This window comes from Genypterus blacodes, unplaced genomic scaffold (genome assembly GCF_046128005.1).
Source record: "Genypterus blacodes isolate CSIRO-AG114 ecotype Tasmania unplaced genomic scaffold, CSIRO-AGI_Gbla_v1 ptg000037l_1, whole genome shotgun sequence".
Classification (NCBI taxonomy): Eukaryota; Metazoa; Chordata; class Actinopteri; order Ophidiiformes; family Ophidiidae; genus Genypterus; species Genypterus blacodes.
In genome coordinates, this window is record NW_027466850.1 from 266,182 (window position 1) to 279,116 (window position 12,935).

A 12,935-nucleotide genomic window follows, 5' to 3' on the forward strand; every position below is an offset into this window, starting at 1 on the left:
CATTCATACAGAGTTGATCGGACGGAGCGGAGGTGGTGTTGTTTCCCGGCGTGTGTCTGCGCGCGTGTGTGTGTGTGTGTGTGTGCGCGTATATGTGTGCAGTGACGGAGCTCCGGGCCAAGGTTACTGCGGCTTTCCCCTCTCTACCTCCCCCGGATTGCACTGCGTGAAGTGCGCGGAGAGCATGGATACTCTGCAACAAAGGGAAACTAACAGACGGAAAGTTTAAAGGAATACGGAGCAGCAGAAATTCCCACTCGGGAGTGAAGAAGACAGAGGAGCGATGGTTAAATTGGACGTGTTGTTGCTGTTGTGGTGGTGTAAACTGCTTTCTCTCTCGCTTTGTTTCACGGTTCACATCAGTGAGGATGCGGGGCAGAGGACGGTGCTTGCCGGCGCGCGGCAGCGGGGCGCGCGGTGCACTTTGGATCAGGTACTCGCTCCGAAATTTACCGAGCGGTTCCTGAGCACCGACTCGGCGGCGGGAACAGTCTTCGTGTCGGACTCGGTCAACTGCCGCGCGCTGCGTTCGAACCCGTTCACCATCTACACCGTGGCGGACTGCAGGGACTCGAGCGGTGCCGAATCGGGATACAGGCACCTCCTCACCAGCCAGTACGACGTCCACGTCCACGGTACGAACTGCTCCAACAAGCGCAGAAGAAAACCTCAGTGGGACATGGAGGTCCTCAGTTTGTTTGACACTCACAGCCACCGCCGCCCGCAGTGCCACGGAGCGGGCTCTTCCTTATTCCCGGTAGGGGGTCTGTTACCTGGAGCCCCGAGCCGCTGCAGAGTGACCAACAGCCGGGACTTTTATTTCTCTGAGGGCCATCTGTTTGTGTCAGAGAAGCGATGCTGGAGACCGGACACACTCCTGGAGCTCGATTTGCTCTGTGATGTAATCAAATCGAACAGACCAGGCTCTCAAGACGGCCCAGTATCCATCCACTGGCGTGTGGGTCAGGGCCCCTTCAGGCAGGGCCACATTAAAAAGTTGCTAGAAAAGGCATCCTGGTCTAATTCGGCCATGGTGAGCAGGAGGAGGAGAAGCATTAACAGCAGCCCACAGTTTCAGCCCCCCATGTATCAAGTGTCCGTGGCAGAAAACAAGCCAGTGGGGACGTCTGTGGTTGTTTTGAAAGCTGTGGATGCGGATGAAGGGGAGGCGGGCAGGCTGGAGTATTTCATAGAAGCGCTCTTTGACAGCCGCTCCAGCAACCTTTTCGCCGTGGACCTGGCAAGTGGAGCCGTGTCCACTGTGGACGTGCTGGACAGGGAGACAAAGGACACCCATGTGTTCCGCGTGACCGCAGTTGACCACGGCACGCCCCGCCGTACGGCCATGGCCACCCTCACTGTCACGGTCAGGGACACAAACGACCACGACCCCGTTTTTGAGCAGCAGGACTACAAGGAAAGCATCAGGGAGAACTTAGAGATAGGATACGAGGTGTTGACTGTGAGGGCCACTGACGGGGACGCACCTGTGAATGGTAACATCCTTTACCACATCCTCAACAGTAATGGCTCTAATGATGTGTTTGAGATTGATTCCCGGTCTGGAGTGATTCGCACCAATGGCCTGGTAGATAGAGAGCAGGTGGAAGCCTACATGCTACTGGTCGAGGCCAACGATCAAGGTCGAGACCCCGCTCCCCGCAGCGCCACCGCCACTGTTCATATCGTGGTGGAGGACGACAACGACAACGCCCCGCAGTTCAGCGAGAAGCGCTATGTGGTGCAGGTGCCAGAGGATATGACCCCTAACACAGAGATCCTACAGGTCACTGCCACCGATGAGGACAAAGGGAGCAACGCTGTCGTGCATTTCAGCATCATGAGTGGAAACACCAGGGGTCAGTTCTATATCGATGCTCAGACAGGCAAGATGGACCTGGTGAGTCACCTGGATTACGAGGCCAACAAAGAATACACTCTGCGCATCCGAGCTCAGGATGGAGGACGTCCGCCGCTCTCAAACATCAGTGGCCTGGTTTCCGTGCAGGTACTAGATGTTAATGACAACGCCCCCATTTTTGTCAGCACCCCATTCCAGGCCACTGTTCTGGAGAACGTGCCTCTGGGTTACTCCATCATTCACATCCAAGCTGTGGACGCTGATTCTGCAGAAAACTCCCGTCTGGAGTATCGGCTTACCGAAACGACGCCCAACTTCCCCTTCACCATCAACAACAGCACCGGGTGGATTGTCGTTGCAGCCGAGCTGGACAGAGAAAGCGTAGATTTTTATAATTTTGGAGTGGAGGCCCGAGATCACGGCTACCCGGTCATGTCCTCCTCCGCCAGCATTAGCATGACTATTCTAGACGTCAATGACAACAACCCAGAGTTCACCCAGAAAGCGTATTTCATGCGACTGAATGAGGACGCCACTGTGGGGACCAGCGTGGTAACAGTGTCCGCTGTGGACCAGGACATCAACAGCGTGGTGACATATCAGATTTCGAGCGGAAACACCCGGAACAGATTCTCCATCACCAGTCAGAGCGGAGGGGGTCTGATCACGCTGGCACTGCCCCTCGACTACAAGCTGGAGCGACAATATGTTCTCACTGTGACAGCAAGTGATGGCACGCGCTTTGACACCGCCAAGGTTTATGTAAATGTCACCGACGCCAACACACACCGACCTGTGTTTCAGAGCTCGCATTACACCGTCAATATCAACGAGGACAGACCTGTGAGCACCACTGTAGTCATCATAAGTGCCACGGATGAAGATACAGGCGAGAACGCGCGCATCACTTACATTATGGACGACAGCATCCCTCAGTTTGACATCGACCAGGACTCCGGTGCCGTCACCACTCAGATGGAGCTGGACTATGAGGACCAGGTTTCCTACACGTTAGCCATCACTGCTCGGGATAACGGCATCCCGCAGAAGTCGGACACCACCTACCTGGAGATACTGGTGAATGACGTGAACGACAACTCCCCACGTTTCCTGAGAGATCACTACGTTGGCACGGTGATGGAGGACGTGCCCGTGTTCACCAGTGTAGTCCAGGTTTCCGCCACCGACAGGGACTCTGGGCTCAACGGACGCGTGTTCTACACCTTCCAGGGAGGAGAAGATGGAGATGGGGATTTCATAATTGAATCCACCTCGGGCATCGTCCGCACACTGCGCAGATTAGACAGGGAGAACGTGCCTGTGTACAGCCTGCAGGCCTATGCTGTGGATAAGGGAGTTCCTGCTCTGAAAACACCCATAAACATCCAAGTGACCATCCTGGATGTGAATGACAACCCCCCTGTGTTTGAGCACGACGAGTTTGACATCATGGTGCTGGAAAACAGCCCCATAGGCATAGCAGTCGCACACATATCAGCCACAGACCCAGATGAAGGCAGTAATGCACAGATTATGTACCAGATAGTTGAGGGTAACATCCCAGAGGTGTTCCAGTTGGACATCTTCTCCGGGGAGCTGACTTCTTTGATAGACCTGGACTATGAGACGAGATCTGAGTATGTGATAGTGGTTCAGGCCACATCTGCCCCGTTGGTCAGCCGCGCCACAGTGCACATCAAACTCGTGGACAAGAACGACAACGTGCCCGTGCTGAAAAACTTCCAGATCATCTTCAACAACTACGTCACCGACAAGTCCAGCAGCTTCCCCACGGGAGTGATAGGACGCATCCCCGCCCACGACCCTGACGTGTCGGATCAGCTCCACTACAGCTTCCAGATGGGCAACGAGCTGAACTTAGTCATCCTGAACCAAAGCACGGGAGAGATCCAGCTGAGCCAGGCCCTGGATAACAACCGGCCCCTGGAGGCCTCCATGAGGATCTCCGTAACAGGTGAGAGCTTAGACTCCACCCAGTGACTCCTCTGGGTGCAGCGAGGGCAGAGTAACCTTGTTCATACCCTATTTCCATTCTTAAAAGTCTCTTATTTATTTATTTGTGCCTCGCTTCACTGCATGATGGAGGTCAGGATGATTTAAGTGCTGCATGTCCTCTTTGCCTTTGGTTCTCCTGAGCTACTTCCTTATAACAGTAGAAGTTTATTCACTAAGTAGGATTAAATATTCATTGCGTGATATTTTTAATCCCTCCTGGGTGCCAAGGCGCTCACATGTGTTTAAGCATTCTGTGCGTTTGTGAGGTAAATTGTTTCATTTGGTTACTGCTCGTCTCATTAAGGTGACACCAGCCTGACTTAGCTGTCTGATTGAAATGGCTGTTTGTCTGAGCACGTCTGTATCCTGTGGGATGGGAAGCACACTCCAGTAGGCAGAGCGATCATCCCTTGTAATTGGCCGTCATACTACCGCCGAAAGAACGAGAGGCCCGATTCAATTATGCTCCGTCTACAGCTTATTCAGAGACGCAGGGGGCGCCCGTCTAAGACTTTCTATTGTGGGCCGGGCTTGTTTTTGTTTTTGTTTTAGGAGTGTTTGCAGGCTGAGCGACGGGGTTCGGCAGTGTCAAAGGCAGAGCAGCAGAAGCAGATAACAGAGTCATTGTTTGGACTGTGCAGGCTTTTAAGATGAACTTAGAGAGAGGCAGTACGTCCATAACAAGCCCGGCTCTTGGGTGTTCCTGGTTGCTTCTTCTTAACGTCTTAAATCACATCCGTTCCCCATACCATAATTACAGTTTCATTTGCTTTAGAAATGTGACTGAACTTGAATTGCAGCCTTGTGTAGAACACGAGTGTGTTGTTATACCCTCCGTGGGAGTGTGTTTGACCTCAATCCGCCTATAAATCTGCCTTCTTGTTTGGACCTTGGCTCTTCCTCAAAGGTAGAAACAGCCCAAGACTGTTGGCAAGAGTGGGGTCATTAGGGGTTAAAGATGAAAGCATTATTAACAAGACCGCTGAGGATTTGGGGGTGGAAGGAATCTTGGGAGTTATTAATTTGACTGAGTGACACAGCGGTTTAGCCGATTGATCCTTTAGAAGCCATTTACTGATTGACGTTGCCAAATGCATTTTCTTATGGGCCTTTCTTTACCAACTACTGTACTGTTGGCGTGGGTAGTCATTATTATGGATCGGAGCTGTGCTTTGCCTCTCTGGAGGACAATGGAAAGCTGTCGATTCAGGGCCGGGCGCTCTGAGCTCATACCAGGCGGTGGTTGGGGGGCAACAGCTGTGACTCCACCGAGGACCAATTAGAGGCCTGGCTTCAGCTCTTGCGCGTCCCGCACCTGCTGGGGTAAATGTGTCAGCACCCCTGCAGGGGAGAGAGAGAGAGAGAGAGAGAGAGAGAGAGAGAGAGAGAGAGAGAGTGAGAGAGAGAGAGAGAGTGAGACAGAGTGAGGCGGGCAGGAAGAAAGAGTGGGGGAGGGTGTGTGCGTGTGTGTTGTGTGGGAGGAGGGGGTTAAGTTGTGGTCATGTAAACTGGAACATGTCGGACATATTTGGAAAATGCAGCGTGTAGAGAGGGAAAGTCATGTGGAGGTTTCAGGAGAGAGAGATGAGCTCTTCTTACATTCTGCTGACCCCAATTTTCAAAGGTTTCCCCCACAAGGGACCCCGCCCCCCCTGCACAGTCTCCCTATTATCTTGTCCTTTATGCTGCTGTTTAAGTGGGCCCTTATGATGGACGATTTTTGATGGGCTCCTTTGTACACCGTCAGAATGTGATTAACGTCACCGCCGAGCACTCGCTCCCTCGCAGAAACTGACATCATTGTTCAGATGGAGCTTGGTTTTGCTGGAGATTCAACAGTGTCACCTCAGGAACAACACCTCAGGCTGCTATTTGGGTGATAAAATTGAATGGAAGTGAGTCATCATTGATGTAATTAGTTACACAACAAAAGTCTATTCTGAGGTGGAGCCAGATTAAGTGTTTATCCTTCCTTAAATCATTTTAATCAAACACAATGACGATACCTTGGGGTTTCTTTCATATCATTCGCCTCATCAACATCAAAATGTATTCATTCCTCGTGCGCAGTGAGAGGAAGACGATGCTGCGACCTGTTTGAGGAGTTATGATGATGAGGATTCTGGTCACACAGCAGGATGAGGCCAGTCGCGGTCCGTGGGATTAAGTTTTTCCGCATCGGTATTCTGGGATCCGTCAGACTCTGTGTTGACATATTCAGGCGCTGATCTACTGTTAGGAGGCGAGCGTGCACCTGCATAAGTAGCTGTTTGCGTTCGCTGATAAGGATTTATTCCCCTGCTTTTCTTTCATCCTTAAATCCACGATCGCATTCTCTGTAGAATGTATAGATTTGAACTCATTTGCTTGTTACTTTGAATATGACTTCATGTTGTCTGGCTGTGTAGGATGTGTTCGATATGTTGTGCACTTAAAGCAGGAGTAACTTGGAGCTGTGAGAGTGTGTTATCTCCTCTGAGCCACCAGGACGCTTTGTCCTTTAAAACTCTCCGTCTGAGCCAATATTTTTCCCCAAGATCAAGATGGATCCAACATCCAGCCGCGCCCCCTCGCCTAATGACGGCGGCCTGATTCCGCTCACACCGCACTGCAGGTAGCACAGATGCTCACAAATGAATCAGTGGACATCTGACACGGTGCTCATCGTTGGTCATGAGGGTGTGTGTGTGTGTGTGTGTGTGTGTGTGTTCTAAGGTTAAACCAAACCTGTTGCCATCCAGCCCCCCTGCAGGCCTCCTACAGCAGAACCAGCCTCCATTCATGAACCAAGTTTGTTGCTTTCATAAAGACGCAATACAACTTACACTTTCCAAGCTAGAAGTCTGCGTTTAGTGAAGTTGAATGGTGTTTTGTCTCTCTCTCACACACACACACACACACACACACACCCTCCTGGTGCCATCCTTGTGTAAGATAACACGACAAGAGAGGAATGTTAATGGAGGCGACTCGCTGCTCCAACACACAGACTGTAAGCCAGCGTGATTTCATTAGAGTCTATTAAAACTTTAAAAGTGTCTGAGGAGGGACTTTCTCAGGGGTTTGTCTCATCGTCGCCACCCTGGTTGTAACATTAGCCGCGCAAATATGCAAGTCTGTGTGTGTGTGTGGCCTCCAACAGCTGGACTGATCTAGTTACTTCTCCCCTCGTCGCCCTTCATTCTCTCCGCTCTTCCCTTCCCTCCGCACGTCGGATTTCCCTGATTCCCCGCTTGAGTTATTAGCGTCAGAGTCGCGGCGTGTAGACGTGCGGCCCCGTGTTCTGCTGACCAGAGTCATCCCGTAACGCGTAATGCCCTCCTTTCATTCTTTGTGCCTCGCTCGCCTCCCAGGACGGCGTTAGTCACACTCGCAGGCTTGCTTGGAATGTTTGTCGCCCTGTTTCTCCCTTCTTTTCTCTCTCTCTCTCTCTCTCTCCCTTCACATCACCGCATCACCTATCAACCTTGATCCTGTTTCTCTTTCCCACTTTTTGTCCGCCTGTCACCATTCCCCATTTTTCTCCTATCGCCCTGGCTCTATGGCTCTCACCCCTGCAACCTCTGCCGTTGCCTCCCATCATTGCGAGCTCCTCCGCCCCTCCTCTCTCTCTCTCTCTATCTCCTTTGACTGTTACCCCCCCTCCCTCCTTCCTCCCTCCTCCCTCCCTCCTCTCCCCTGTGAAAGGAAGAATGCCTAAGAGAAATGCTTTGTTAGGCGCCCAGTTGTCATGGTAAACCCAGCAATGCCTGAGAAATTCCTTGTGGGTGGGGACGAGGGGTAAGGTCCCTTTTGTAGCGGGACGGCGGGGGGAGGGGAAGCACATAAAGTTCTAAAGTGCAACTGTCCCCCTCTGCCTCTTTGCAGTGAAGCATGGACGTTGTTCTCTAGGGCCGGTGGGGGCGGGAGGGGGGCGACCTGTAACACTGTGAGACACGGCGACCTGTCCTCGCCGCTCTCACTCATTTTTATAGGGCACACCGCGGGTCAGACGACACCTGACTACCAGCACAATCTTTCCACCTCCCTTCCTCTGGAGTGTTTTTAGAAGCAGAACTCTCTCTCAGTCAGACTTTGAAGGCCCCTCGAGAGCGTGAAGCTAAAGGTGAAGCTCAACTTTGACGCTCTTTGATTTGGAGAAGCGGGTGTCCCGTTTCCTGCTGCCGGCCCGGTTTCTCCCCCCCCCCCCCACTTCTCTACGCTTCGGTGGGATACGGGTGCTGGTGGCGTTGCGGGGTGGGGGATGACATCATCTCTGTGTGTGTAGAAGGAGGGGAAATGGTGTTTGGGATTAGGGCTGGTGGGTCGCTGGGGGGTAGGGATGGGGCAGGGGGCACCTTGCATATATCTCAGTGCTGTCCTGCATCTCCCCCCCCCCCCCGGCCTTATCAGACCAGACAATGGGGACGCTCAGTCGACTCTGTCTGCGTCTTTGTGTCCACTTGTTTGTCCCCAGTGATGCTGTTCATTACCCATGATTCATCCTGTTAACTGTACACGCCCTGATGCCCAAAACACTGATCCAACATGTTTTAAAAGCTCTCTAATAATTCTTGTAATTCACCTAATAATTCATTTCTGATGTGAGATCCTTACACAGTGTGTTTATGTAACAGGCGTGTGCTACCTTTTACGCTACATTGCGCCCATTTAGCACAGAACCAGACTGAGATTTCACACTGACCTGCTTTCATATGTTTACACGCCAGAGAGTGAAGTCAAGCTGTGTGAGAGAGAGAGAGACAGTGATGGTGAGAGAGAGGCAGAGATGGAGTGAATTTGAAGACTCTCTGTCAGCGTCAAAATATGGATGAACAGTGACAGGACGACATCGGCTTTAATGAACAGATGATTCCCCTGTGAGTCAATACAGGAGTGTGATATCACAGTCTGACATGGAGTGGTTGTTTATTCATGAGGAATAAACCATAATAAATCCAAAAATAACTTGATATTTGCTGTTTGTGTTATCTTGAATAGAAACAGCTGTTTTTTTAAAGCGTTGTCATGTTTTGTGCGTCGTTCAGGTAAAGTTTGTTGTAAGAACCCTGGGTGGCTTTTCCTCCTCTGGCCATAAGTACAATGAGGCCTGTCTGTCTTATACTTAATAACAGCGAGTACGCGTGGAGATGGTCCTCGTGTTGGGTCATGTCTCCTGCCTCTGCCTGCTCACGTCCCTCCACAGCTGCACCCACCAGCAGTCTCCCTTTGATATGCTAATGTATGGATTGTGAGTTCCTTTTCTTTCCGCTCTGAGCTGCTTTATTGTATAAAAGGAAGGAAGAATCTCAGGAATGCCCTCTTGCTTGTGTTTTTTTGTCCGATTCGGCAGAAAAGCCGAAAAGTGTCATCAGAGGATATTTGTGTCCGCCTGCAGCAGCAATAAGCGTCTCTGCCCGTCTGTCCGTCCGTCCTCTCTCTGTGCTGCCGGAGGGAGACAATCAAAAGTGTGATAGCGGCTTTGCTCTCTCGCCGCCAGATTGAAGTCCTTGGTTTGACATTGAGCCACACAGGCGTTTTTCATTATCGACTTCACTGCACTGTATCACAGAGGACGTCAGGGTCCGTGTGTGTGTGTGTGTGTGTGTATTGTGGTAATTTGTGTTTCTTTGAAGAAAAACAAACAATCTATTATTATTGTGTATTATTGTGGTAAAGTATTTTAGCTTCTATGTGTATTTTTAATTTTCGGAAACTAATGAACACATGTATATCAATCAGTCGATCAATCAATCAATCAACCAATCTTAATTTCAAAGAAAGATGCACACTGCGATCCATAGTTGATGACAACATAGTAAGCAAGGTGCGTGTAAATATAAACTGATAAAATTTAAAGACATATTAAATATATGACTTTACATTTTAAACATGATACAATGATAAAAGGTAAAAACCAAAAATAATCAAATAAATAGGAGGCTTGTGAAATTGGATTAAACTGTAGAACATGTAAGCAGGTGCAGGACGGGCATGTAAACCTTTATAAACCAATAAAGTCATTTAAAAATCAATATGCGGAATAACAGGCGTGACTTATAAATAGATGTAATGCACCTTCACGCCCACACACACTCCCACACACACACTCACACACTCCCAGCTGTTTGAGTGATAATGGCTCATTATGATGCTCGGCGTGACTTATTCGGCCTTCACGTTAGCTCCGATAGCGATAACAGCCAATCTGCCGCGTGGGAGGTTCAACATGTCGTCGGTTCCTTTTGAAGAGCTCGAGCGAGATCGGCGTAGGACTTTTGTCGTACGTGAAGCCGATCGCCGTTGCGTTTGGGTTCACCTGTTTTCCGAACAATAGAAGTGGCCTTGTTTTGCCCTCTCGACCTGGGGAGAACAAAACCTGATCGGGAACCTGCTCCTGAAATTGCCTCTTCCATTGTCGGGACAAGTCACGTCAAGTTTATTTGCAGAGCCCAAATATTACTCACACACACACACACACACACACACACACACACACACACACACACACACACACACACACACACACACCCACACACAGTGTCTCAGCTGGGTTTTATGGCAACACAATGGCTCCCTAAGCTCTCTCAGATAAGGGAAATCACTTAGTCCGAACGTTTGATATGATTAGAGAAGCTTCTACTGAGTGTTTTCCCGTATTTTCTCTCCCTCCTGGTTGCTCTTTTCCCCGTTACTTCGACTTCAAAATTGCCAGTTAAGTAGTCGGCAAACTTTCTCACCGGATTAGCTGGTATTTATATTAGCGGTTAGATTTGTATGTGGGTGTATAGGCGATGATTTCCGTGTGTTTGTTGTGAAAAGTTTGAGCCTACAGATTTCCTTAGCGACTCCAGACGGGGGATGGCTGGGGGTCCTGGTGGGGTTTAGCCGTTGCTGGGGTTGTGGGGGGTCAGAAAGAGGGGGTTGGGGTGTGTGTGTGTGTGGGGGGGGGGTTAATGGGATAAAAAGCCCATCCCTCCCCTGGAAACACATGGCCACCACCCCCTCATCTAAGTCATCAGTCTCTATTGAGGCTGCGGTGGTTAATTCAAGCATTCAAGCGAGCATCTCCTCGGTCACTCTTCACTCGAGAGCCTGCGACCCTTTTGATCATCACCACTTCAGTCTGCAGCCTCGAAATTAAACCAACGCCCAGCCGCTCTAAAGACTCAGACATCTGATAAGCTCCGTGTAGAAACTGAACCCACCAAACCTCGGCGCTCATTAATGATCCTGGTCCTGAGCAGGTTTTGTTCTCCGTGTTGACTGGGAGCCGATTGGAGTCCAGTTTGCTGACGGGGCTGAAGGAGAGAGGATCAACGCCTGACGTCCTGCTGGGTGCTCTCTGCTCTCTGCTCTCTGCTCTCTGCTCTCTGCTCTCTGCTCCTGTAAGTCCACACACAGGCGGGACAAAACTCTTAAGTTCATTTCAGTCCAAACACAAACATTCTAAGGCAAAGGAGGCCTGCATGAAAACAAAATGGCTCCTCTCTAACAAAGGACTCCATGTGTAAGTAACGCATGTAAGGCCACCAGTCACAGATTTGACTCAGGGTCGGTTTTACAGCTTCAACGTTGATGAATCCCAACACCTGTAAAACTGTAACCAATAGCAACTGCGTCAGAGGCTATAAACGTGTCAAGTTGACGGCGCGGCGCAGTTGATCTCTTGACATGTGGAAGGTCAACGCCTCCTACAGAACTAGAGAGTTGTAATGAATTAGTCGAGGTCACCAAGGGCAACGGAGCTCCGGTAATTAATGTTTGTAATTATTGGGCTCTTCCAAGGGCAGAGTGATTCTAATTAAATTAAACTGTGGCCCATTGTTGGGGCCCCAAAGGGACGGAACTCTCAGGTCTCACTCCTTTGATATATGTGTGCGTGTGAGTGTGTGTGTGTGTTGAGTGTGTGTGTGTGTTGTTCCTGTGCGACCTGTGGTTTTAGTGTTTGTCAGCATTATGTAAACATGGCACATATGACGACGGCCTGTTCACACCACAGGGGTCTCTGAACATGTGTGTGTGTGTGTGTGTGTGTGTGTGTGTGTGTCCTGACTTTCAGTACATTACAGCATTCTGCCGTTGTCTGTGTGTACATGAGTGTTGTCGACTCTAGATTCTGTGTAAGATGAAGGATTGTGAAATCATTTACAATCTCACATTCTAGCAGTACACACATGTCAATGTTTAAACTGATTGTGTTGTTTCATAGAATCTGTGTATTGGTTTATGGAAGTGGTGTCACAGTTGGAGCGTCTGTGTAAACACACTGTGTGGACCATCACAGGTTAATGCTGCTTTAAGGCCGACTCAGCGTTATTCTCACAGCATAACGTTGTTAGAAAGGAGATTTTGCCGAGCGTCTGGCAGGCTTGAGCTGGGAAAGACCTCTTCCTCTCCCTCTTCCTCTTCCTCTTCCTCCCTGTTTTTACTGTTGCAGTTTGATCTAGTCAGCACTGTGCATACTGTAGTGTCCTGATGCTGGGCAGCAGGCGACAGGCTCTGCTCGGCCTCATTACCGTCTCACCCGGTGGTTCCCCCTCCTTCCCCCCCCTCAATGTAAACCACACTGCTGCGGTTAAACACACACACACACACACACAGCTCGCTTGGTATCTGTACATGGAACCATCTGCGGCGTGACGGAGGATATTTGAGCACCCGTATCTTTATCTACGTTAGTCAGTGGCCATGATGAATTGTATTCAGAAGGCCAGTTTAAAGGTGCGGTGACTCTGTTGAAGTTCCCCCGAGCAAGACACTGGATCTATATACTAACTGCTATATTATCGCTTTAGATCATTTGTGAGCATTTGTCACGTGGCGTCTCCTTCCCTCTCTCCCACCTGGAACCGTTCCGTGCTCTAAGCCAGAAGTCAGTGCTTAAATGACTTAATTGTGGTTTTCACCCCCGCAGGTGGAGGAGGTGTGAGGAGGAGGGTTGTTGTTCCGTCTCTGTCCTCAGTGTCCTTCTGATCTTAAGCCACCGCCACTTTGTTGACATTTTCCGCGAGTCAACTGGGAGATCTGAGGGCAACTCTGTGTTCTAATTAGTGCCCTCTCTTTCTCTCTCTCTCTC

General features: G+C 50.1%; 1 protein-coding gene across 1 annotated transcript in view; it reads left to right on the top strand.

Annotated features, from left to right (window-relative positions):
• Positions 1-283: 283 nt before the first annotated feature.
• celsr2 (cadherin, EGF LAG seven-pass G-type receptor 2) overlaps positions 284-12,935 on the top strand; it is a 44,897-nt gene continuing 32,245 nt past the window's right edge. The window contains exon 1 of the mRNA XM_076147081.1: positions 284-3,836. Within this exon, the coding sequence (XP_076003196.1) occupies positions 284-3,836 (3,553 nt within the window). The remainder of the gene's footprint in view (positions 3,837-12,935) is intronic.